The sequence below is a fragment of the Zootoca vivipara genome, chromosome 7 (assembly GCF_963506605.1).
Source record: "Zootoca vivipara chromosome 7, rZooViv1.1, whole genome shotgun sequence".
In the NCBI taxonomy this organism is placed as follows: Eukaryota; Metazoa; Chordata; class Lepidosauria; order Squamata; family Lacertidae; genus Zootoca; species Zootoca vivipara.
This window is the reverse complement of record NC_083282.1, coordinates 26,434,380-26,462,002: the sequence shown is the minus strand read 5'-3', so window position 1 is coordinate 26,462,002 and position 27,623 is coordinate 26,434,380. Positions and strand designations below refer to the sequence as shown.

The following is a 27,623-nucleotide window of genomic DNA, read 5'->3' as shown; positions in this document are numbered from 1 at the left end:
ATGCATAAAACGCATATATTCATGAAAATAACTTATAAAAATGCATTATATTGGGGGAAAGTGTTTTGCAAAAATGTGTATATCAGACAACAAATCAACACTAACACCCTGATGAATTTTCATAATGACCTTAAATAAAAAATTAAATAAAAAATAGCAAATTAATGTGGAAATGTGGTAAGGAATATGCAGGAAAGGGTAAGGAGTTCCATTACAATTATATTATCCCTCTTGTTATTTGCTATGGCCCAAATCTCAATTCATTTACATGGAAGGGAAATGTCAAAAGCAAGGCAGAAGATAATGTAATTATTTATACCATTTTTTTGTGCATGCAGGTGGATAGCATCCTGCTGTCTCTCCCCTCCCCCCCCCGGCCATTCAAAGCAACTGCAATGTGGCTAAAACTACATCCACACACTCACAAAGAATTCAATATAAATAAAAGGCTCACAAAATGGCATAGAACTGCTGCTTTTCACTTTTAAAAAAGCGAAGCGCTTCTGTACAGGAGCTGTACAGCAATAAAGTGTACCTCATCCAAAAACAAATAATTAACAAAAAGCACAAATTCCATCATGGGTCAGAAATACTTCTGTAACCACATTACAGGTGAAACTCGAAAAATTAGAATATCATCAAAAAGTGCATTTATTTCAGTAACGCAACTTAAAAGGTGAAACCAATATATCAGATAGATGCATGACATGCAAAGCAAGATATATCAAGCCTTCATTTGTTGTAATTGTAATTATTTGTCGTTAGGCGAGTTAATTATAAATGGAATGTAATTAGTGAAATGTAATAGCGATGTTTATTTTTGTATTATTGTAACTATTTGTTTTATTACTGTGGAATTTCCAAAAGAAAGCATTTGTAAAAATTAAAAGAAAAATAAATAATAATAAGTTGCATTACTGAAATAAATGCACTTTTTGATGAAATAATAATAATAATAATAATAATAATAATAATAATAATAATATATTTATATCCCGCCCATCTGCCACTCTGGGCGGCTTCCAACAGAAATATTAGAATACACCAATTTCTTAAAGATTAAAAGCTTCCCTAAACAGGGCTGCCTTCAGATGTCCTCTAAAAGTCTGGTAGTTGTTTTTCTCTTTGATATCTGGTGGGAGGGCGTTCCACAGGGCGGGTGCCACTACCGAGAAGGCCCTCTGCCTGGTTCTCTGTAACTTGGCTTCTCGCAGTGAGGGAACTGCCAGAAGGCCCTCGGCACTGGACCTCAGTGTCCGGGCAGAGCGATGGAGGTGGAGACGCTCCTTCAGGTATACTGGACCGAGGTTGTTTAGGGCTTTAAAGGTCAGCACCAACACTTTGAATTGTGCTCGGAAACGTACTGGGAGCCAATGCAGGTCTTTCAAGACCAGTGTTATGTGGTCTCGGCGGCTGCTCCCAGTCACCAGTCTAGCTGCAGCATTCTGGATTAATTGTAGCTTCCTGGTCACCTTCAAAGGTAGCCCCACAGAGCGCATTGCAGTAGTGCAAGCGAGAGATAACTAGAGCATGCACCACTCTGGCGAGACAGTCCGCGGGCAAGTAGGGTCTAATTTTCTGAGTTCCACCTGTATTGGCTTCCTGCAGCCAATCAGAAGCCGCACTTTGGTTTCCAAATGTTTTGGAAGTCGAATGGACTTCCAGAACAGATTCCGTTCGACTTCCAAGGTATGACTGTACTGGAATGATGATGCTAAAGGCTATTTCTTGTTGTTATCAAGCGATGGGTCTTGCCAACTCAGGAACAACCAATGATGCTCTTCCATAACATTATAGAGGCCCTAGAGAAAACATCCTGAAGAGTTAGTAAACCATCACCCATCACCGCTGCCTGGGAATTATCTACGGAGAATGAGGAGAGTCACTCCAAATCAGTTCTCAGGAGCCACAATACAGATAATATTTCTAAACCTTTCAGGTGCAATGGGAAGAGGCCCTACATATTTGTTCTAATACAAACAAGCTGGTTATGTACACCAGCAGGTACCAGGAGTTTGAAACTGATATAAACCCCTTTGCTATAACAGACCAAAATAATAATACATTCGGAGTGGACTCTTGGACTTCCCTAAAAAAAGAAAGAAAGAAAGCAGAGTTGTAGTATTTCTATAAATAGCACAGTGTGACTCACTGCTGGCATCCCACATTTTCAGGGAGTGCACAATGGATGCACTAAGCTACTTGGCTATGGTCACTTCTGCTGGGCTGTCTGCTGTACGATTCCATATAAACAAAGCAGTCAAAAGCGTAACTTTGCCAAACAGCAGCTACTGCCTGCCCCGCCCAGTGCCATTGAGTCAGCTTTGTTTCGAAGAAAAGTTAACAGGACATTGCACACTTAAATGTAGTGTTTATATTGAGTTGTAAGAAGAATTCAAACATCTAATATCCAAAAATGTTGCAACAATCTTCTAGGGTAGATTGACTTCACTGTTCCCATACTGCAAATGAGGGGCTGAGAGATACAACGCTACATAAAGTTGACTTGTGAGTCCAACAACACTTTCCCCTCTGTCCCATTTTTCCATTCCCTCCCCACCTCCACCAAACAGATGCTCAGTGTATTTTGGCCACTAAGCGTAGCCCACTCTAATAAAGAGAACTCAGAAGTCTGAATGCCTTTCAGTTTAGAAGGGAAACAGGGCCACTAAAAACAAGACTGTGTTTTCTACGTGCTCAGAGGACCCTCAAGGTATGCAGAAACATATATAGTGGTACCTCGAGTTACGAATGCCTCAGGTTACAAATGCTTCAGGTTACAAACTCCGCTAACCTGGAAGAGTTACCTCGAGTTGAGAACTTTGCCCCAGGATGAGAACGGAAATCGTGCTGGCGGCGCAGCGGCAGCAAGAGGCCCCATTCGCAAAAGCACGCCTCTAGTTAAGAACAGTTTCAGGTTAAGAACAGACCTCCGGAACAAATTAAGTTTGTAACTAGAGGTACCACTGAAGCACCATGATGGTTATTTCATTTACTTATGCTTTTTGCAGAAAAACAAATCATTTGAATTAACAGCTGTATCTTTGAGTAAGCCCCATATATACACCAAACCTATTATTTTTGTCTACATTCCAACAAACACTTGTGAGCTTATACTCTTGGTCGCAATTGAGCATACTGAAAAGCAAGTGGGGGACGGGGGTCTAAAGCAGGAATAGGTATATTTCTAGTGCTCCAGATGTTTCTGGACTGTGACTTCCACCATCCTTGACTTCTGGCCATGATGGCTCAGGCTGATGGGAAAGGAGTCCTGACCTAAGGGAACCAGAAATCAGGTAGACCATGTCTCCATGGACGACAACAATTGAGACGCAGAATATTAGGCTAACAGTATCGTCTCTGTATCATCTCTCTATCCTTTCTGTATACTAAATGAGGTCAAGTGGTTCTTAAAGTTTGGCATAAGAGTTCTGAATGTTAACACCAGCTCCTATGTGTGCAAAGGCTTATTAGAAAGCACTGTACTAGTATCGGTGACTTGGAAGCAATAGCACTGTAAAATAAATAAAACTTACATAATAAATTATTTCCTTCTGATTCTGTTCAGATTACTTAACTTCAGAGTAACCAACATCCAGATGTAAGCTTTTCCGCTACATTTCCGACATGAATTGCAAAACTGGATTTGACAGTACAATCACTCAAATCCTACTGTTTTCAAAAGTTCTCAACGACTGCATGAGTTCCATTTTCCACAGCTTTCTCATATGGTGGATTGTATTAACTAGTTTGCACGTAATGCAAAGCCAAATCATGGCTTAGCATGAACATGCAAAGATAAAGATAACGTGCTAGTTATAAGGGAAAGAATAGTTCTTCTTTCTTGCAGTTTTTCCTAGTTTTAGAAAAGCTTTTAAAATCACTTAAATACTCTTCAAAAAGCTCACACAGATGTACTATGGGTCCTTTATCCAGACCAAGGAAGGAAATCTGCATGTGGAAACAGACTTTCACCTGTGATTTGCCCTGCATAGTGTATTCTATGTGTATTTAAAATGTGAGGGGGAAAATGTGGATTTAGAACCCAGGAGTATTCAGTGTGTTTATCCTACCTAGATTACTGGCATGAGCTCCTTTCAAAACACCAATTATAGCTGTAGGGACTGGAATCATATTTCAGATGATCTGAGATTTATTTTTTTGTAGGCTACAAATAAAATAAATAAATAAAATACTACTACTCACTCTTTGACCTTTGGGGCCCTGTAGTCCAGGAGGTCCTCTTGCCCCTGAAGGACCCTATAAACAAACAAACAAACAAACAAACAAACAAATATATTTTCAACGTTAATAATTTCAGAAGGCCAGTTGAGGCAGCTAGTGAATACAATCTAATTTTTTGCATAGATAAGTGCATTCCGAAGTGCTTCAATACCAGCCAATGGCAATCAATCAATCAATCAATCAATTAAACAATAATCCTCCCATGCCTATTCCAAGTTGCTTAAGCAATTCGTTTTGTACAATTTTTTCCTAGATGGGAAGTGGTGATGATGTAAGCACATTAATATGTTGTTTATAACTTTATCCAAATAGCATTGCAAGCAGTGGGTTCTTAAGAACCATGTTGCTAAATGAAAGGAAATTGATTAGATCCCCTTTAGGTCACTAGCTCAACACTAAGGACAAAGTCGTTTATTGTTAACTGAGTAGGAGACTGCATTTAATATCATATTTTCTTCCAACCTTTCTTATAAAAAACTCACTTTGTAGCAGACCGAATATGAGGGCTCTCTCTAGGTTAGGTTAAGACTTATGTAAAGCTATCCAAAGCTTTTTTTATGGCAGAAAAAATATATCCCCCCCCCGATTTCCCAAGTAAAAGAATCTATTCACACACAACTTTTTAGTGATATAAGTTCCACCACCTTCCAAATATTTGTTGATGTTGGTTGAGGAAGCAGATTAAGGAAAACTTCTTGTATGAGAGTCAAGTTGTTATTATTTTAATATGTTTTGTGAAGTTTCTTTAATATTTTTTAAAGAAGCACAATGCAATAACATAGCAAGTCATGCTGTTCCCACTTGACTAAAAGGTCAGGAATTTTAAACGAGTTACTAACAGGTGCATACATTTCCAAGTCACTACAGTATCAAGTCATAGTGGCAAAGGATAAAATCTGTCAGGCTGGATGTAATGGTGCCCTTCATTTCATGGAAGAAGCTCCAATTCAAATGAAACGTTCATATCATAGAAATGGGGAAAAGTGATTTTGGCCAGTTCCCCCTTCAGCCCAGCCCATTCAACAAACCTCTCACACTGTTCCAGGGCTTGAGAGGAAACGTGCAGGGAGAATAATAAAATATCACTGTTCCCGCTGATAAATATGCTGGTGACACCCAGCTTTATCTGTTGATGGACTCAGCCCCGAACACACTGACTAGATGCTTGGAAGCTGTGGCTGGATGGCTGCGTGGGAGCCAGTTGAAGTTAAATCCTTCGAAGACAGAGGTCCTCTGGCTGGGTCGGGACGACATGGGGTTGGGGGGCCAACTCCTATCTCTTGCGGGGGCTCAATTAGTGCCAGCGCCTTCTGACAAGAGTTTGGGTGTAACCTTTGATACCTCCCTTTCTGTGGAGGCGCAGGTTGCAGCCACAGCAAAGGTGGCATTTTTCCATGTCCGCCTTATTAAGCAGTTTGGTCCCTTACCTTTCTTGCCCTGATCTGACCACAGTGATCCATGCGACGGTCACCTCCAGGCTTGATTATTGTAACTTGCTGTACGCGGGGCTGCCCTTGAAACTGACCCAAAAACTCCAGCGGGTGCAGAATGCCATGGCGAGGCTCCTTACGGGGTCCTTGCCACAGGATCACATTCATCCAGTGCTTTACCAGCTGCACTGGCTCCCAGTGGAGTACAGGGTCAGGTTTAAGGTGCTGGTTTTGACCTTTAAAGCCCTATGTGGCCTAGGACCCTTGTACCTACGGGACTGCCTCTCCTGGTATGCCCCGAGGAGGACCTTAAGGTCCATAAATAACAACACTTTGGAGGTCCCAAGCCTCAAGGAGGTTAGATTGGTTTCAACTAGGGCCATGGCCTTTTCAGCACTGGCCCTGACGTGGTGGAACACTGTCACAAGAGACTAGGGCCCTGCGGGATTTGACATCTTTCCGCAGGGCCTGTAAGACAGAGCTGTTTCGCCTGGCTTAGACTCACTCTGACCCCTTATATGGGATCTGGTATACAATTTTTCCCTTGGCTTTTTTGCTGGCCCATGTAGGACCAGCATGGATAGCTGGCTCAGGTGAATATCTGATGTTTCCTCCCTTTATGGTCTTGATTAATGGGCCACTACTAAAATGAGGCTGCATTTTAAGCTGCATTTTAAGCTGTATTTTAATTAACTGTTTGTTGTTGTGTTTTTGTGTGCCCCCCCCATTATGTTTTATTGTAATTCATTCATATTTGGTGCCAGCCACCCTGAGCCCGGCCCTGGCTGGGGAAGGGTGGGGTATAAATAAATTATTATTATTATTATTATTATTATTATTATTATTATTATTAAATCAAAGCCCCTTCTGTTAAACATGCACTTAAATGTCTTCTTCTGAGCTGACACTTGCTGATTATTAATTATGGTGGTATAGTATGGCTGGTTTTATCTGGCTGTGTCTGCATCCCACCCCACAATTGCAGTTGGTGAATTTTCATCAGCTTTCTGCAATGATACACAGTATACCAACAAAGCTAGGGGGGTTAATATGTAATTGTGGGGTGATTTGTATGTGTGATACACTGCACCCAACAAACAAAAATAAGTTTCACTTACAGGCAATCCTTGTGGCCCTATACCCCCAGAGCCTCCTGGAGGACCTGGATATCCCTGAAATGGAAGGAAATGGTTAGTCTGGTTGAATGGCAGTCACCGAAATGCTCTCATGTGTTTTCTCCCACTGCTCACAATTCAACTCCTGTGACTGCTTGAAACTTACCAGCACCATGTTCATTCTGCAGGTCAGAAATACCCAACAGACTCAAGGCTTTAACCTTTGGGTCTTCACAAACACATGAGAATATTTACGAGGGAGGAGAATGGCTATTATCAGAAACAATTATCGCTAATTGCTCTGGCCGGATGCTTATTTTTGAAGTAGGAGAGTTGGCTTTCCCAGAGCTTCAGATACTTTAGATTTTTACTCATATGCCTGGCTAATTTATCATTTCTGAGACTTCTTGTGTTGCCCTGTCGATTTTCTCCAGACACACACTCTATCCCAATGAAAGTGGCAAGTTGTAAATTGCTTCTTGAAAAATCAGGCCACAACAGGTTTGGTTTGGTTTTTTCAAAAATACATGTGTCTACTATTTTCTTTGATATGAAAGCTTCTCATTTTGTATTAAATTGAGGCTATTTCACACAAATGCCTCTCCAAGCAATCATGACTTTAACACCTTGAAGTTAACATGTGACTTGGTCCTAAAACGCTTCTTTAAAAAGGATTAACTAACACTGCTTTTCTTGCAAGAGTTCTTTCCAAAGTAGAAAATTTCCAGTAAGTTTCTAAGTACTAGATTTCTCACTGTTCAGGCCACAAATAACATAAATATGCATATAAAGTTGCTTCCCATTAATTACTTACCATGATACCCTTTTCCCCAGGAGGGCCAATTGGGCCCGGACTACCCCTCTCTCCCTGAAAGGTAAACAACAACAAAAATGAAACTTTGTGATATGTTGTCATTGCATTTTTCTTTCTCTGTGAGAAAATACAAGGTTAGTTGTGGGAGAATGGGGCTTGGTCATATAATTCTTCTGCCAGGGTGGAGAACGTATGGCCCTCCAGATGTTGTTGGACTCCTGGCTAGTTTTCTGGAAAATTTTGCTTACGAAAAGTTATAGATCCTGAAGATGAAGTGCTCAGTTTCTCAATGTATTCCTGAGTTGGTTCCTGTGTGGCTCAGAATACCAGGAGAAAGAACCACCTGCTCGTTGGCTGGAAGAAAAATGATGCCATGAGGGGACATCTTTATTCCTGCATGGTCTTCTGGCTAGCGGAAGCTCTCTTCCTGCTACTGCTTTTCTTTTCTTTTCTTTTCTTTTGGCTTAAACTGAGCTCCGCCTGCTTCCAATGAAGTAAAGAAGGAATTTGCGGCTCCCTCCTCCAAAACAGGCAAACTGGAAACTGTCTTCTTGGCCTTGGATGAGGGACCTTTTTCCTACTAACTGTCTTCCTCTACTTGAAGAGAGAAGTGATGATTTTATGGAAGAAGGCGCCAATCAGATTTATCTACATGGCAATATTATGAAGGATAACATATCATGGGGCAGCCATATTTTCCATAAAGTGCTCCTGCTAATGATGCCGTATTATCATGTATCATCGTTCCCAGGATCATTGTTGTTGTTTGGTTGTTTAGTTGTTTCCGACTCTACATGACCCCATGGACCAGAGCATGCCAGGCACTCCTGTCTTCCACTGCCTCCCGTGGTTTGCTCAGTTGGTAGCTTCGAGAACACTGTCCAACCAACTCGTCCTCTGTCATCCCCTTCTCCTTGTGCCCTCCATCTTTCCCAGCATCAGGGTCTTTTCCAGGGAGTCTTCTCTTCTCATGAGGTGGCCAAAGTATTGGGGCCTCAGCTTCAGGATCTGTCCTTCCAGTGAGCACTCAGGGCTGATTTCCTTCAGAATGGATAGGTTTGATCTTCTCGCAGTCCATGGGACTCTCAAGAGTCTCCTCCAGCTCCATAATTCAGAAGTATCCATTCTTCGGCGATCAGCCTTCTTTATGGTCCAGGTATCACTTCCATACATCACTATTGGGAAAACCATAGCTTTAACTATACGGATCATTAGCAAGCCTATTTCCCCAAGGGCACTGCAGCTCTGTTGCTGTGTACGCTGCTGTTGAACCATAATTTTAATTTAGAAATTAAAGGGCGGGGGACAAAATTAAGAACACAGCCCTTGGGTGGTTAGTAAAGTACTATAACCTTGCATCATCCGATTTCCCTGGCTTGGCAACAAACCTCTGACCCTGCTCTCAGTCTTTGGGAATGGTTTCATACTTCTGGCTGACCACTGCCCCCCAAGTATTGAAAAACTCCCATGTTGTGAAGCATCATGAGATGTACAGGTATAGTAGGGCGATGCACCAATCTAAATAATAACAACAACTTTGGCATACAAACACTTTGTGTAGACCTAATGGAATGTGTATTAAAATAAAATTATCAACAACAGACAAAAAAAGTGTTACACTATCAAAATACACTTTACAATAATACTTTCATGTGTGTAAAATAGTTTTATGAGAAAAATATTTCAGCACTCTATGTAAAACGATATGTTACAGAGAAATAAGCAAATGCTGTGATAAGGATAAGTGCCTCTTAAGGGTTTCTTTCCATTTGAAAACCGATTAATGACCCCAATACTTTATTCTCTTGATTCAAAACTTTCGTTTTATCTGAAAATAATCTTTTCAGTTTATCCTTAAGTGGCAACCAATTGCAATTACTGTGTCATACTGTTTGGCATTATTAAAATCCATCTCTTAGTTATATCCTGAAGAGAGGAAATAAGTTTATTTTTCAGTTATTTTACTTTGATGTTAACATATAACAAAACTGACTTTTCACATTTTTCATGTCAGATACAATACAATCACAGAATAAAATTTTGGGGTGGGATGCCACTAAGTTGTTGTGTGCACAGAACAAGGTCCACTTGTGCAACAGGACTTCTCCCCTCTTCCTCCCAAATCTGCCCTGATTTAGGGGGTGAGGGGTGGGAGGAGAGATAGGGGGCAGCCCCATTGCGTGAGCAAACCTCGTTCCCTGCATACATTGCCCACATAGCGCTATGCTGGATCCCTCTCTTTCTCTAGAATTTCCTTTTGAATTCCTGCCATTAAGCTGGCTGAAATAATTTTTCCCTTCAGGGTAGAAATAACAAATATGCTAGATCACACTGAAAAATATTTAGGTTTCTAGCATAATGAAACCTGACATCCATTTAAATAATAGTTTCCTGTTTTCAATTTTAAGAAAAGGAATAATGAAGAATTCTTCAGAAACTTAAAGGGCTGTAGTAATAAGAACATTCGGAAATGTAACTTAACCCTACTGTGTATTCTAAAACTAGATAAGGCTATTAATCTCCCAGACTTTCAAAATGCTCTTGGAATAAAGCTTCTTGCTTTGCCAGTCTTTTATTTTCATGCAAAATAAAAAAAAAATCCTTCAGTAGCACCTTAAAGACCAACTAAATTTTTAGTTTGGTATGAGCACACTTCATCAGATGCCATACCAAAAGCTCATACCAAAATAAAAACTTAGTTGGTCTTTAAGGTGCTACTGAAGGAATTTATTTTCATGCAGTTCTCTTCTCCCCCAACCTTATACTATATACAACATTAAAGTGTCACATTGAGTATGACGGTTCTACAGACAGGACTTCACAATCTGAAAATTGAGACAATGTACGTATACTCTTGTAACCATAAAATTTTTTTAATAAAATATAATAATAATAATAATAATAATAATAATAATAATAATAATAATAACAACAACAACAACATTACAATTCAACAGACACCATAGGCAAACACCACTAATATGTGCGCATGTTCGAAAGGTGTCTAGTTTGTAACTTAGGACCAAACTTGACAAGACACCAAAGATCAAGGGTGTAGATTTCCATTTTTCAATTGTTAGCAGCTGCTGTAGACTTTTAATCTCAATTGGGTTACAGGTAGGTAGCCGTGTTGGTCTGGGTCGAAGTAAAATAAAAAAATTCCTTCAGTAGCACCTTAAAGACCAACTAAGTTTTTATTTTGGTATGAGCTTTCGTGTGCATGCGCACTTCTTCAGATACAGTGAAATAGAAGTCCCCAGGCACTTATGTAGAGAAGGGGTGGGGAGGGGTGGGGATGGGGAGGGGAAATCACTCAGAAGGGTGGTGGAAGTGGGTTATTGACTGACTGATAACTGTTGATGACCGAAAACGACTGCAAATGGTTTTGCATGAAAAAGCAAGGGTTGAGATGGCTGAAGATCACTTATCATGTATAATGAGATAAGAATCCGATATCTCTGTTCAAACCAGGTCCCTCCATGGTTTTGAGCTTGGTGATAAATTGTAATCTCAATTGGGGTCACACAGGGCCCTCCGAAACCCATCCTCCCTCATACACTTTTTTGATGAAAGTCAACTCTCAAAGGTGCTATTTGCCCCATTAAGGAAACCTTTCAAATAAATGTGAGCTTCCCCTAACTCCTTTAGGAGTTCCGCTCAGAAAACTAACTGCTCCAGGGGAAGGGTTCTTTATAATTGGGGAAATGGCACAGGGGGAACTCCTATTCTCCATACTGGGAGGAGGCAGCAGCTGATTTTAGTGAAAAAGATAAAGAGGTGGGAGGTCCAAGCACAGGTCTTCATCATCTTGGCAAGTTTGGCAAGATTAACCAAGATCAAAACCCTCACATGCAGCTTTTGCAATTTTACTGTATTTGCAACATTACGTGTGCCAGAGTGATTATTACATTATCAGTACTAGCATCTCATTATACACCTTCTCGCCGGGTCCTCCAGATGATCCAGTTTCACCAGGTAAGCCGATGGGACCCTACAGGGAAAACAAAAGTAGATGGGTTTCTGATTTCATATCTTCATATTTGAGCATCAGCTCATGCCAATTACCGGAATCATCAATGTATGTGCTTTTCCCTAAACCCAAAGATACAGAGTTTGGTCCACTGGGGTTTAGTGGGAGCTAATTATTATTTCCTCACGTCTTCTAGTGATTTCATCCGTATACATTTCAACTTTGAGATTAGTATTTGAAGAGCATGAATCCTAATAGCATAGCTGTTTTAATATCACTTTAATCCTAGCCCATCAAGCTGCCATAAATTCATCACAAGTGTGTCACTGGAATGACACTACAATGAATGGGTCCAATCTTTATTTTAAACGAGCTCATGGAACTCATTAGTGTTCCCTGTGGGGGGTGGGGGGCGCTTAGCCCAAATTCATTTTGCTGAACTGTCACACATTATCCGATTTTCTGGCCTAGGAGTGGGGAACTTAGGGCTGCCAACACTATATTAATATAACTAATAACTCCAATCAGTCTGGACAATTATTCAGCTTGGTGGGTAAAGATTGTTTACTACTTTAAACTGTGCTTTCTTGTTATTGTATTATTGTTTATTTTGTTGAAAGGTGCCTCAAGACTTTGAAAGGGGAGAATACAAATGTCTCAAACCATATAAAATATGAGCGAGAGAGATTCTCAAGTTTTACAAAAAGCTTATTCACATGGTGCCTTTAAGGCAATCCTTATGAACCACAGGCAACTATTTATAAGCCTCACCCAAGACTAATTTGGCTAACAAAAGCACAGAGCTTTCTGCCTGCCCCATAAACTGTTTGCATGCTATATTTCTACAGAGGAAGTTTAGCAACCGCCAAATAAGTATTCTGGAGGTCATAATTCTGGCTATCTTCAGAGCAGAAGGAAAGGACAAGAGCAAAACGAGTGCAAGTTCTGAAGCTTCTTGCTTAGGTACTGGGAGTCTCATCCAAGAAAAAAGGGTAGTTGCAATAAAGATGTGTTTCTGTGTATAAATGGTCTCAGCTGCAATATTTTCCTTCTTCCCTGGGAAAATACCTTTGAGACTTCAAACAATAGCAGTACACAAACTTTAGGAGGCTCAAGATGCTGTAATTGTAAAGCAAGTATTATTGGAAACATCGAGTCTTTCTAAAAGCTTCTAAAATTGGTGTTTGATGGAACAGCTCTAAGAGCCCGGGATCACAAATACCGCTAACAGAAGCTGACAATCTTTAAAAGATTTAAACAAGGTATTAGAAGTGCAATGTAGCAGACTGATATGCAGGGCTTTTTTCAGCCGGAACTCACTGGAACTCAGTTCTGTAACCTCTCAGGTGGGCACCATTGCTTGGGTGATCACCTTCCTCTGGGTTGTTGCGGACCCTCGAACTCAGTCGCCATCCCCGGGCAGTGAGAAAGGAATGCACATAGCCAGGCGGCCACAGAGGGAATTCTCATTGGCCGCTTGAGTAGCTAGCGTTGAGTTTCCACCAGCTGCTGCATTTCAAATTGGCCAATGAATGGCCTCTTCTGGGGAGGGGGGTGCCTTGCAGGCTGAAAAGGCATTGGTTGCACACATGCCCTGGCAACCAGGGAGGCATAAAAGCCTGCAGCACCATCCTTCCTCAGCACATTTAATGCCCATTTAATAGACATCACAAAACCAATTGGGGTATATTTTCACATCCATCTTAACACGTGCAGCAAGCCTAATCTTTTTATTGATCATCTGGACTTCTAAAAAGTGCTACTCTCAGATGTTTTCCTGAGAACATTTTAATTAGAGGGTGGTTTTTTTCTTCTTTCTTCCATAGTGGAGAAGTTGGAGATTGGTACTGCATTATGCACTCTATATTTATAAAGGCTAAAAGCCAAGTTGTTTTTCCTCTGCTTGAGAAAATATTCCCAAGGCCCATGAGTGCCAGAGACTGACTGGCATGGTCCAGCCCCCAGGGCAAGTGACAAGCTATAGATTAAACTTGGGGGGGGGGGGAGGAATTAAAAAGTTCAGAATGAAATGTATCCGGAAAATGTCTAATTAAAAGGCAGTTGACAAAATATCCTAATGAAACCCCATCCAGGACAAGCAGAGATTCAGATCAGGTAGATTTGAAATGGGAGTGCCTAATCACCTCATCTGTCTCCTGAGAAATCTCTATGTGGGACAAGAAGCTACAGTTAGAACTGGATATGGAACAACTGATTGGTTCAAAATTGGGAAAGGAGTACGACAAGGTTGGATATTGTCTCCCTGCTTATTTAACTTATATGCAGAATTCATCATGCGAAAGGCTGGACTAGATGAATCCCAAACCGGAATTAAGATTGCCGGAAGAAATATCAACAACCTCAGATATGCAGATGACATAACCTTGATGGCAGAAAGTGAGGAGGAATTAAAGAACCTTTTAATGAGGGTGAAAGAGGAGAGCACAAAATATGGTCTGAAGCTCAACATAAAAAAAACCAAGATCATGGCCACTGATCCCATCACCTCCTGGCAAATAAAAGGGGAAGAAATTGAGGCAGTGAGAGATTTTACTTTCTTGGGCTCCTTGATCACTGCAGATGGTAACAGCAGTTATGAAATTAAAAGATGCCTGCTTCTTGGGAGAAAAGCAATGACAAATTTGGACAGCATCTTAAAAAGCAGAGACATCACCTTGCTGACAAAGGTCCGTATAGTTAAAGCTATGGTTTTCCCAGTAGTGATGTATGGAAGTGAGAGCTGGACCATAAAGAAGACTGATCGCCAAAGAATTGATGCTTTTGAATTATGGTGCTGGAGGAGACTCTTGAGAGTCCCATGGACTGCAAGAAGATCAAACCTATCAATTCTGAAGGAAATCAGCCCCGAGTGTTCACTGGAAGGACAGATTGTGAAGCTGAGGCTCCAATTCTTTGGCCACCTCATGAGAAGAGAAGACTCCCTGGAAAAGACCCTGATGTTGGGAAAGTTGGAGGGCACTAGGAGAAGGGGACGACAGAGGACGAGATGGTTGGACAGTGTTCTCAAAGCTACGAACATGTGTTTGACCAAACTGTGGGAGGCAGTGGAAGACAGGAGTGCCTGGCGTGCTTTGGTCCATGGGGTCACGAAGAGTCAGACATGACTAAACGACTAAACAACAACAGGTTTGAAACTAGAAATTAGGTTTTTTAATATAATCAAGACTGGAGCACAGAGGGGATCAGAGAGCCAGAACAAAGCTGAGAAATAACAAGCACAAAAAAGCAAAACTGTAGGATTTGAACACAAAAATATACAAGCCAGCATCTGAGTCAGAAACAATGGGCTACCTAACGATAAAAGGGATCATTTCAGCACTCCCAAAGGCTATCACAATTTAAGCACAGGGTGAGAACCAGAAGCTGCTGGGTGCTGGTAAAGTCACTGTCCCCTGAAACAACTGGTTTTCTGTGCGATATCGTACTAAAGAAAATGTCACACCCTCCAGTTCCCTAAACAGCATACATGGACAATCTTAAACTGAAGTGGAAGGCGCTTTTAAAACAAGTACAGAAAATATTGTGCCGTGGTTTCTGTTTGTCTCTCTCTCTAACGGCAAAGATGACTTTTTAGAAGCCTCCTTGACACATGCGTTCTTCTGGAAAATTAATCAGAGGGTAGATCCCACATCTAACACATGCTTAAGTCAGGCAAGGCTTCTGCCAGGGCATCTGCTGTGTGTTAAAAAGTTGGACTACAGTAAAAATAATTGGAAACATGCTGCATGCTTAGTGGGGGGGGGGACACTTGAGCATGTAATAGCAACGATAATCATGCTTCAGTAGACCCTTTTAGAAAGAAGATTATAACTAGGTAGCTCCATGAATTCCCTGCACAAGCAGTTACTTATCACGTATATTTATATACACATTACTTCTTCCTGTACCTCCAACGCAGAATTTCTACCAGTTTTCTGAAGGGATTCCAGATGCTCAAAACAATTACCTCATCTACATTTATCTTATCATTTCCCCACTACTGCTATGCACACTTCTCATTTGAGAAAGCTGATTCATTGGCTGAAGTTTGTGCCTTCCTTTCTGGCATGATATGTTTTTGAAAAGTGCACTTTTCACATACAGTTGCTTCCAACAAGAGAGCAATGGAAGGAAATGCCTACAGGCACAAAATACCTCAAGTTCAGGGAGTTTAAGGGGTGGAGTGGTGGAGCACCAAGAATAGGAAGAGTTAGGAACTAGCAGGTGGATAGTGTTGCCTCTTTGGTGGAAAGCCATACTGGTAGTTAGCTATTGCACCCCCAAATTAATAAAGCCTGCATTTCAATTGCATTATCTTGCTGTGCTAATGTTGCATCCAAACAAGCCTTAGCGTTGCTGATGCATTACTTTTCTGTAACTAGCTGGAAGTGGAATTAAATCAGGGAGTCCATACAGCCAGAGAGAGAACTGCCACGTTACCCCGAAATGCCCTTCCCTATGGCCAACATTTTTCTATAATGCTTACTTATAGTGTGTGGTTAAGAGCGGTGGTGTAGTGTAGTGGTTAAGAGCGGTAGACTCATAATCTGGGGAACCTGGTTCGCGTCTCCGCTCTTCCACATGCAGCTGCTGGGTGACCTTGGGCTAGTCACACTTCTCTGAAGTCTCTCAGCCCCACCCACCACACAGAGTGTTTGTTGTGGGAGAGGAAGGGAAAGGAGATTGTTAGCCGCTTTGAGACTCCTTCGGGCAGTGATAAAGCGGGATATCAAATCGAAACTCTTCTTCTACTTACAATCACAGCTTGTTGGGCAAAGGTCCTACACAAAGTCAATTAATAGTTTCCCGATTCAGCTTTTTCCTTCCTTATTTATGTTTATTACAGCTGGGGATTACTAATCATCAGCCTGCTAATGGCATCATTGTTGGTTTCTGCTCCTGCAAGGGTGAGGAGCTTTAATTATTGGTTTTCTTTCCATTTTTATGTCAATGTTTCACTATATAAAAAAGAAAAATATATATATGAGAAGGTAAACCCTTCCATTACCCCACAGCATGAATACAAAGCAATGTTGGGGCCATCAGGGCTAAACAGCCCTGTTTAGGGAAGTTTTTAAGGATTTTAAGGTGCTGTATTGTTTTAATATTCGATTGGGAGCCGCCTAGAGTGGCTGGGGAGACTCGGCCAGATGGGCAGGGTATAAATATTATTATTATTGTTATTGTTATTATTATGTTTTAAGATATGTTGTAAGCTGCTCAGAGTGGCTGGGGGAACCCAGCCAGATGAGTGGGATATAAATAATGAAATTATGATATATCGAGTAAACCTATTAATCACTAATCCCCCAACTAAGATGTATCGCTGTTCTTCTTGTTGTAAAGGCGGCATACAATTATGACAAACCATGATCAACAGGAAGCAATTAAATGGACTGGATCTGCAAGTAAGAAACTTTAATTAAACACACAGGGGCCACAAAAAGCCTTGATAGTACTTTGCCTGTCCACACTGGACAGTGTTTTATTGCTAAAATGTGGGGAGGGGTGGGGATCACCACAGATCAGGCCTGGAGGGGGGACAACACACAAAACCAGGGGTCCCCAAACTACGGCCCCCGGGCCGGATGTGGCCCAATCGGCCTTCCAATCCGGCCCGCGATGACCCCCGCCGCCCGCTGCCGCCGCCCGCTCTCACGGCGCGCGGCGCAGCGACGATCTAAAAAATCGGCCAAAAATCGCCGAAAATCCTTTGTGCGCATGCATATGGGCCTCTCCCTACCCGGAAGAGGTCATTTCTGGTGCACTTCCGGGTCGGGGGAGGCCCATACGCATGCGCACAAGCGATTTTCGGCGATTTTTTCCCCGCCCGTGTGCGTGTGCGCATGCGCATGGGCGCGCACTCCCCCGCCCTCCGGCCCGCTGCGCGCGCACTCCCCTGCCCTCCGGCCCACCGCGCGGTCGGCGCGGCGGGCACCGGCCCGCCGCGCGGTAAGTCTGGGGACCCCTGCACAAAACAGACTGCAACAATTTGACATTGCATGGATCCTCTGCAAAAAGTTAAGTGGACAGATGGTAATTCCAGGGAAAACGACTAGCATGGAATTAAGGACATATGTAACAGAACCCTGATCACTTTTTTCTTTTCTTTTTTTGGTAAAAGAAAAAGAAACACAGATTTTCTTGAGGCAGCGGAGTTATAAAAGTATTTCAGACAGCTTGTTCTGTATACTGAAGCACAAGACGTAATTTTCCTATAAAAGGAGATCTATCAAATTTGAAGAATTGCAACACATAACTATCCTGGAGAGACTAGTGTGTTTCATCATTCCAGATGGATCAATGAATCAGGAACAACTGTTCATTTATAGGAACTTTAATTTGTTGTTGTTGTTGTTGAAACTGATGTTTCACAGGTGATTACAGGTACTGGTATGTACCGTGATTTCTCTATATGGATAAAAACTCACAGCAGTACAGTAAAGTACAGTACTATTTGGATATAATTTGAGTCTCCTTATCTGTTGTCCAGCCTATTGTTTTTAAAAGAGGAGCAACTTCAAAGAAGAGCTGCAGTCTTTTGTAATCGCTACCTATAAAACTACAAGTGAGGCCTGTAACAAAATATTGCAGTACAGTATATCTTTCTTCCTATTCAGAGTTCCAGGCACCCATTCTCTCCAAGAAGGGCATTCCAATCATCTCATCCTGTCGCCCCATTCCATTTTTCCTTTTCCAACATCCCACGGTACATTCCATGGCTACTGATCATGCTCAGTCCTCATTGGGCTGCTTAAATTTAAATACCCCCAAATGCACATGCATGCGAGTCCCCACCCCAACAAACCCCATTAAGGTAGGAGTCATATACAGAATTTCTAGAGAGTAAGCAAACTACAGGCCGTACTTCTGTGTAAAGCAGCTATTTGCCACAAGCATGTCATCTTAAGATTGTAGAGTTTTCCAGACCTAACAAAACCATAGTTCATTTGGCACTAAGTTATAACCAAACCCAATACAGTACTCAATTCACAGAGTAAGGGCTGCTTCACTCCATCAGACTGACAAGCCGGAATTTTTGTGTGTGGTCCTTGGGTTGATGCCTCACCTTCATATTTCAAACTCAATTTCCTGCCACTTAGCTGAAGTACTAAGAATGTTATGCCAGGCGCACCAGGATCCACAGAAACTCACTCATGTTGGGAATATGATTATAAAGGTGTGTTTTCCTTCTAAAGGTTCCAAAGAACTGAGTCGGGTTGACGGTTGTGTTAACATTTTCCGACTTGTGAAATCTTAACCTGGTAGCAAATCAAAGGTTCATGAGTCAGGGTAAAAACCTGTGTCGTTAACCCACCACTGGGTTAAATACATTTTGCAAGATGAACCACACGGCGTCCACATTTCAAATGTGCATTTGAAATAATATAGGATCAGCCAAGGATTCTCAAGCAAGAAATTCTCATTTCGTTTCAGAACCAACCTAAGCAAATGAAAATATGGTTCAAGTCACCCCAAACACAAACAACTAAGTTTTTTGGGGTTGGGGGTTACTGGTTTGTTTCGTTCTTGTTTGGCAGTAGCAATAGTTGAGAGCTGGGACGAGGAAGGAAAAATAACTTCTTTGTTCCCTTTTCTGCTGTTGCTGCCACAATCCCGGGAAGGGAAGGGAAGGGAAGGGAAGGAAAAAGAAGGAAAGGGTGCTTTGGGGGCTGGCAGGGACAAGCAAGGGTGGGTGGGTGGAAGCAATGCACCCATCTCTAATCCAGCTATTGCTCTGATCCAAATAAGGTCGTGCATTGCTCAGGGGAGTTCATAAAAGCTTGCCTCTCCCGCAAGGAAGTGTTTTAAGAGCCCTGAAAGGCACTCCAAGTCAGGAGTGGTTGAATTTCTGGAGCAACCATAGGAATCAACACAGGGCACTTAATACACAGAAATTATATAGCTCTCTAGGCTCAATTCCCTCAGTGTCATTTTCTCAAGTTTCTTCTGCCACCTTCAGTATTGAAAAAAAAATCATCACAGACTACCACTTACTTTTCGGGCACGGATCAAAGTGCTGATTTTTACCTATGAATCTTAAATGGTCTGGGCTTAGGGCACCTGAAGGACTGTCGGTTCTCATCCAAACATGCCCCGTTCGTTATTGGTGTTCTGAGGTGAGGTGATGGTGAAGGCAAGGCCTACTTAGTTGTTCCAAGTCTAAGGAACGCCTTTCTCCTGTCCGCGCCAGTAGCATGCTCTTTGATGGCATTTAAAGGTCAGCTAAAAATGCTGTTGCTTTTCCAGCCATTTAATGAGATTAAAAAAATTAAAAAGCCTTCTGTTTTAAATTGGATTTGCTCCTGCTGCTTTAATTGTAAATTTAATTTGTTGAGGCCTGTTTCTGATGTAATGTCATTTGGACGGAACACTGAAATATAACAAATGGACCGGATCAAGTTTTAGGTCAAGCAATCACCCCATTTCTCTGGCAGACGTCACCAGCATCTGCTTCTGGGTTTAACCTTCAGTAGCACCTTAAAGACCAACTAAGTTTATATTTTGGTATGAGCTTTCGTGTGCATGCACACTTCTTCAGATACAAACTTAGATATAAACTTAGTTGGTCTTTAAGGTGCTACTGAAGGAATTTTTTTATTTTGCTTCGACTCAGACCAACACGGCTACCTACCTGTAACTGGGTTTAACCTGTTTCCTTAAACAAATAAAGATACACTGTGGTCTATGGTCCTGGCTAGTTCGAATAAACTGTAGTTTAAACTAACCACAGATCCCGGTCCAGACATAACAAACTGTGGTTAGCTTAAACCAGGAAACAGATGCTTCCTGTCTCCTCCTCCAGATGATGCAAACAGACGGGTATGTGCTCAATCACAAGGCCGCACATTTGAACTGCACCTATGTGTTTTGTTGCAATTCTTTTTTCATGTTGTGAGTTACCTTGGAATGCATGGCTCAGAGACTTATGAGCCATGTGATGCTACAAACCCACACTCTTGCAATACAGATGTTAATTTTGAAAACTGGCTTAGATAGTTATATCTTGTGCTAATGAAACAATAGCAGTCCAGTTCTTCTGCAATCATATTGCAGATTTATTGCTTTGCCTTCTATTTCTTGGCTCCTTATCTCCAAACCTGAGGCATTTCTACAAAGTTCGAAGAATTTGTTCTACTCAGCATCTTCAAGTCCTCAATCATTTAAAGCAATTTCAATTTTCCTTTTAATTTTGGGCATAGGCAATTATGATTTTCTCTCCTAGATAAATTGGGTATCCTCAAGGCCTAAAACAAGTTTAGCAATGAGGCAGTTAAGTGCAAAGCTTCCAAGCAAGCAGGTCTATAAAAAAAATATTGGCCATGCCTTTTCTTAAACGTGAGCCTGTTATAGCTCAACCAGGCATATCATTTCTAGCAGAACTCCTGTACATTGTTTTAGTTACCCTCTGTGTGTTTGTTGCTAGAACAGAATGCATATACTTGTAATGAATACCTGTCTACCAACAGATTTATGTATTTAAATACAGTTTGCAGGCATTTGTTTGGTGGTATCCCATACTATAACACTGGACCACATGCTTTGAATGCAAAAGATTCCAGGGTTGATCCTGGGTTTTATCTCCAGTTTAAAGAACTCACTGGGTTAGCAAGGGCCACTGCTTGAGGCCTGAAAGAGCAAATCAGAACAGGCAGTACTGGGCTGGATAGACCAATAGGAAGCTTCATATGCTCATATGACATTCTTATTTGCCCTTCTGACAACAGCTCAACATTCTTGCACTTTATGGTCCTTTGGTCTGCTCAATGTGCCAAGACATTTTCTATCTTGGTCTGACTGTCTGCAGACTGAATTTTATATTGGGCTTCTCTACGAGAGACCCACATCCATGTTAATAAAATATTCAGAGGGTGTTCCCTCCGCCCCTTGGCAATGAGTTATAATGTTTCCAAGTAATAATGGCAGCCAAGAAACATAACGCTTTTGTAGATCACATTAGTTTTCATGTGTGAAAGAATGTAATCTTTCAATCATCTTTTTCAAACGTCTAAAGCCATTCATGCAGTGGATTATGCTCAGCGATAGACAAGACAGGTTACATGTGTCTGCGCATAATACAATGTGGTTTCAAAGTTTTGCCAGCTAGTAATTTAAAAATCTGGAACTCAACTGTGCATGCCAGCACAGTTGAGACTTTTCTCCCTCTAATCCAGGGGCAATTTTCTCAGTAGCTGAAGCCAATGTTTTTCTTGGCATCGCTTAAAAAAAAAAACCAACCCAAAAAAACACTTTGTCTCATCAGCATTGTAAATCTGCTCTGGCTGAACTCTTTTAGTTCTCATTAAATTAATCAAATGCTGTCTAAAGGAATCTGCTGATTCTGTAAGAGGTGGCTAATCTTACCAGCCAGGGAAAGCTGCAGAATTCGACTTCAGGTATTAAATTCTATTCTGTCAAAGTCATGGATCTAATAAGGATCTTAAACAAATTAGCTTCCCCTCATATAAAAAAAGCCTGTTGCATTCCAAGGCTCACAACAACAATGAAGGGGGGGGGGGGAAACCAATATACTGGCTTGCTTGGAAGTGTCTGCAGACTCATTGTAAGCAATAACTGTGGCAAAGACAACTTACATGCATAGCCTCCACATATGAAAGAACTATGGCCAGCTGTGCCTGTTAAAATCCTATTATAGCAAGGCATTCCCATTATTCCTGCAGAATTTTCCACAACTTTTATCTGCTGCTTCAAAAGTTTCATGATTTTCAGCACATCAGACACCCATTTTATAAAGCTTCCTTGATGCCCTTCCACTCTGGAAAAGCCAGAGAGAGGTAAACTGTGCACACATTTAATGCTATTCCTATCATCTATCAGTGGGACTATAGATACCATCCACATTCATGCATACATCACTGATAAAAGCCAAGAAAGGATTTCAAAATCCATATATACTATTTCAGTCTACCCTTGGTCTGGAAGCTGCGCGCCTGGTACAGAATTTGGCCAGGAGAGCTGTAAACGGAATAGGGAGGCTCAGTTGTTCAGCTCCATGGATTTGTCAAGTTTATGCACTTATGGTAATACTGAACCAAAGCCAAAAAGTTCTTTCCATTACTATTCAATGTTATCATCTACCTCAAAAATATTCCTTAAATGCAGTAATTGCAACATTTACAATTAGGTGTTGTGTACACAACTCACCATAGTTCACTACGATTGTTTTTTAAAAGCATTTTTCTTTTTTGGCTACTGCATCATATAGGCCAAATGTGCTGTTTATTTATTTGATCATTTCCAATGAAGTAAAGTTGCAAGATGAGTTTTTACAATAAATATACGTCTGGTTATATATTTGATTGTGTAAATACAGCTTTGTTTCTTGAAAAGAAACCAAACAAACAATACATTTGACATATGTTGTATGCAATATCGATAATATTTTTAGAGGGAATTAAGGCCGCTTCTGTACATAATACTCATTTGTAAAGTAGTGGGCAAAGGTTACACAAATATATACAGTGGTACCTCGGTTTACGAACACCTCGGTTTACGAACTTTCGGTTTACGAACTATCCTAACCCGGAAATTAGTAAACCGAGGTGCCGGAGGTCTACTGAGCGTCCGATGCCTTCGGGGAGGCCGGGCCTTCGCTCCGATGCCTCCTAGAGGCCCGCAGTGAAGGCCCGGCCTCCCCGAAGGCATCGGAGCAAAGGCCAAACCTCCCCAAAGGCATCGGAGCGTCGGATACCTTCAGGGAGGCTGGGCTTCGCTCCGATGCCTTTGCGGAGGCCGGGGAGCGTTTCCGTGACTGGGCTGCAGTCACGAAAGTGCTCCCCGGCCTCCGCAAAGGCATCAGAGCGAAGCCCCAGCCTCCGGAAGGCATCGGAGCTGGGACTTCACTCCGATGCCTTTGCGGAGGCCGGGGACCGCTTTTGCGGCCTTTGCGGAGGCCGCGGGACCGCTTCCGGTAGCCGGGGACTGCTTTCGCGGCTGCACAGCCCAGTCGCGGAAACGCTCCCCGGCCTCCGGAAGGCATCGGAGCAAAGCGGTTAATCCGTTCTAGGGGGTGTTTTTCCTCGTCTAGAACGGATTAATCAACTTCCCATTACTTTCAATGGGAAAGTTCACTTCGGTTTACGAACACTTCGGTTTATGAACAGACTTCTGGAACCAATTGTGTTCGTAAACCGAGGTTCCACTGTATGTGGTTTGGAGGCAAATAACGTGGGATTCTATTTTAACGTGAGTTATCCCTTTCTCTCTCTTGAGTATTTCATCCTTCAGACCACTGTTCTAATATTCTGTATTAGTTTCTATGTGTTCCTAAGGGGACGACTAATATTTTGTCTCCAGTAAAGGTAAAGGGGCCCATGACCATCAGGTCCAGTCGTGTCCGACTCAGGGGTTGCGACGCTCATCTCGCTCTATAGGCTGATGGAGCCGGCGTTTGTCCGCAGACAGCTTCCGGGTCATGTGGCCAGCATGACAAAGCTGCTTCTGGCGAACCAGAGCAGCACACGGAAACGCCGTTTACCTTCCCGCCAGAGCGGTCCCTATTTATCTACTTGCACTTTGATGTGCTTTCGAACTGCTAGGTGGGCAGGAGCTGGGACCGAGCAACGGGAGCTCACCTCGTCGCAGGGATTCGAACCGCCGACCTTCTGATCAGCAAGCCCTAGACTCTGTGGTTTAACCCACAGCGCCACCTGGGTCAGAGCGCAAACATTTAAGACTCAACTAAACAATTCATTCAGTTCTACTTTCACATTCAATTCTGTTGAAAAATTCTCAAATTTTAGCAAGATTCATCTTGTCATCAGAACCTGGGAGATAGCTCAGTCAATCAGTTCATGCACATGAATCACATATGCCTCAGCTGTCCTGATTCCATTTTTTCTTGCGAGAGCATGGCAGCCATTTTGGGCGCCGTGCTCTCGCACAATTTCTGGCCACTATCTCCCATTCCCCAGCACTTTTTCAGGGCCACGATCTCACGTGGGTCGTGTGACACACATGGGAGTGCAGCCCCGGAAGATGGGGTCTCAGATTGTCCCTGCGTCATATATGGAATCACAGTTTAAGAACCTTGTGAACAACTACCATAGAATTATTTTTAAAGCTCCAGGAAACTTCAGTCACCGACACAGGATACACAACATAGCTCAAGGAAATGCCGAAATGCCACAAACTGAGTGAGATCCAACACAGAGACAGCTGTTGTTTTTTTGTTTTTTTAAAAAAGCTCAGTAGTTCCACTAGGCCAAGAGACAACTTTGGGATTACCTATACAAAATATCCGTAAAATTTAATTACAGTGTGGATTCAATAAAAAGGCTGAGACCAGATGCTAAACTTTAACCCTGTTTTGCTTTATATTCCAAGGCATACAGTTTATTACAAAAGAATACCAATGAATCCATGAACATTTCTCCAAAATTCTTTCCAGATAGTATGCCACACTGGTATTTTGGATTGGACCTCCCCTGTTCATCTTGGTTAATGTCTACCTCAGATTCTTGATTTGTAAAATGAGGGGCAATAATATTTACCTATGTCTTTACAAGAAGCAGGGATGAATGTCTGCCAGTATTTTGAAGAATGAAACGATAAAGTGTGTGTGTGTGTGTGTGTGTGTATGTGTGTGTGTAACCACTATTCCAAAATTTATTTCACTTGTGGTGATATTCTCCAACATCTGTTTCAAAGTATTGCAAGACATGCCATCTAAAATACTTTTCTTCATATTTTATTAGCTCCATTGCAAAATTTGTGCCCCAGCAGATGAACATGTTTAGTAGTGTCTTGTGTTAATATTTTCGGAGTTTATAACTCGATCTCCTCTTTATTGTATATGAAATATAGGCATTGCCCTAAATATTATTTATGGAAAAACATAAGCACCAACGGCAACTTGAAAAAACCCCAAATTCCAGTAAACTTCATTATGTGCACATGACCATGCTCTTAAGGTTTTTTTGTTTTTTGTTTTAAAGTAATTACTTTGCACCACACTTGAAGGTACATCTCCACACTGTTATCAAGAAGCTTGGTTTAGCTGGAACTCTGTGCATGTCTAGCGCCCATTTGTTTGATTTCGCTTTTCTCTGAGTTATATCAGTAGAGCCCACCATGGTGGACAAAGGAAGAAATAGAGTGAATGTGAGCAAATAATGATATTCATCTTGAGTAGCAATTATTTCCAAAAGCCAATACCAAAGCTAATGCAGAATAGCATCTATAATCAACATACACACCCAATCGTAAATTAATCAAGACTTTCTTTCTTTCTTTTGTTTTCTTTTTGTGTCACCAGAGAAATACAAGCTCCTTCCCCTCAGTGGAGCAGAGGCACATTACTCATGGTCAGTACTAATTATTCTGTTTTGTGTTCCTTTCAGGGCTGTCTTAAGCATATGCGGTGCCGGGGTGCAAAGATCCACCCTGCACGCACGCCTCAGGTTGCCCAGCCCAAGGCACGCAAGAGGGCGGAACCGGTCGGCTGCCTCAGCATCTCGCTGGCTCGGGCACCCCTGAACTCACGGCGCAGAGCCGCCCGCAGCAGAAGAGCCCATCACGGCTCTCCAACCAACAGACGGGCTCTTCCCTGGACTCAACTCTCGGGCCCTGAACTCTCAGCCTGGCGCCCCTGAGAGTCCAGCACCCAGGTGCCCCGCACCCCTAGCGCCTACAGGTAAGACGGCCCTGGTTCCTTTCAAACTTCATGGGGATCTGAGGGCCCCCGGTAGTGGTTGTTGGGAACAAGAAAACTGGTATTGTTTATGGACACCATAAAGGTGAATTAAAGCATGTCTACAACAATGTCAGGTCTTTAGGTCAACTATTGAAAGAAAGCGCTCCTACAGAATCTGTGAAAAGATGTCAAGGAAGTCCTAATTATAACAGTGAGCACCTTTGTACCATTTATACAAACCAAATTAAATGTGATATTGCATGCAACTTTGCATGTAACATGCATGTTTTTAAAAACGCAAATAGCAGCTCTTGAGAGGGGCTGATAATTACCGAGACTGCAGCAGATTGGGGGCAGGAGTTTAACACTTCTGAAGAAAACAGAAGAAAATTGCTCTTCTTAAGCTGCTATTGGGATGCCATTGAAAACTGCAGCCCCATGCCAAGTTCTTCCCCTGCCCCCAGCACCACTATTTACCGTAAGTTGTAAGTTTTCCCATTCCAAATCACTGGCTACCATTACAAAACATACCATATGGTGAATAAAACATAAATTTATCCTTACTGTTTCACCAATTTTCCCAATAATTCCTTGATCTCCTGTTTCTCCCTGTGAATTAAAAAAAAATAGATTTAGTAATTTAGCACACAATTTCATTTTAACAGAGAGGGAGTTTTCAGTCCTTACTTACAGTACCTCAAACAGCTTAATGCATTTCCTCTCCCTAAGGCATGAATGAATGAATAATTTATTACGGTCGGAGACCAGCGTCCCTAAGGCAGTTTATCAATGCACAGAATAAAATATTTTTGCTTTTCCAATACTACTCATCTTTACAAGTTTGCCATGTTAAAATAAATTGGCTTTATTTTGCATTTTGTAATAATGATACTTGGCCAGAGCCCCCTTTTAAAAGCACAATATATTCATTGATTATTTGTCGGATGAGGCTGATTAGTTCAGGAAGAAGTAATGCATACATGTTACTCAAAAACTGAGGCAATTGTGTACTTGGCAGGAGGCCTTTTCACTCCATCTTCCATGGCCCACAGGTGAATGAACGCACACAGCACCACACCAGATGCTACTCACAAACATGCCTATGCGCACCTTCAATATACCTATTCCAGGTAAAACTGTAAGGTCATTTGTGGAGAAGCTTTCAGAGACATTCAGAGGCTTCAACTGGTGCAAAATGACTTGCATCCTGAAGGAGTGGGTCATAAGGAGTACAATGCACCATCGATCCCAACCTGACTCCCGACTACATTCCAGGTTCAAGCAGAGGTAATTTTGATGACACATAAACCACTAAAAAAACAAGCGTATCGAGGAGATTTCCCCCCTGCCCCTATCCTCCACCATGTCTAGGGACACTTAAAAAAAAAGTACA

At 41.9% G+C, this 27,623-nt stretch overlaps 1 protein-coding gene across 1 annotated transcript in view; it reads right to left on the bottom strand.

The window, feature by feature from the left end:
- Positions 1-27,623, bottom strand: part of COL24A1 (collagen type XXIV alpha 1 chain) — a 161,600-nt gene that overhangs the window by 53,452 nt on the left and 80,525 nt on the right. The window contains exons 24-28 of the mRNA XM_035123684.2: positions 26,795-26,839; positions 11,542-11,595; positions 7,605-7,658; positions 6,794-6,847; positions 4,207-4,260 (exon numbers count right to left, since the gene is read on the bottom strand). Coding sequence (XP_034979575.2) covers positions 4,207-4,260; positions 6,794-6,847; positions 7,605-7,658; positions 11,542-11,595; positions 26,795-26,839 — 261 coding nt within the window. The remainder of the gene's footprint in view (positions 1-4,206; positions 4,261-6,793; positions 6,848-7,604; positions 7,659-11,541; positions 11,596-26,794; positions 26,840-27,623) is intronic.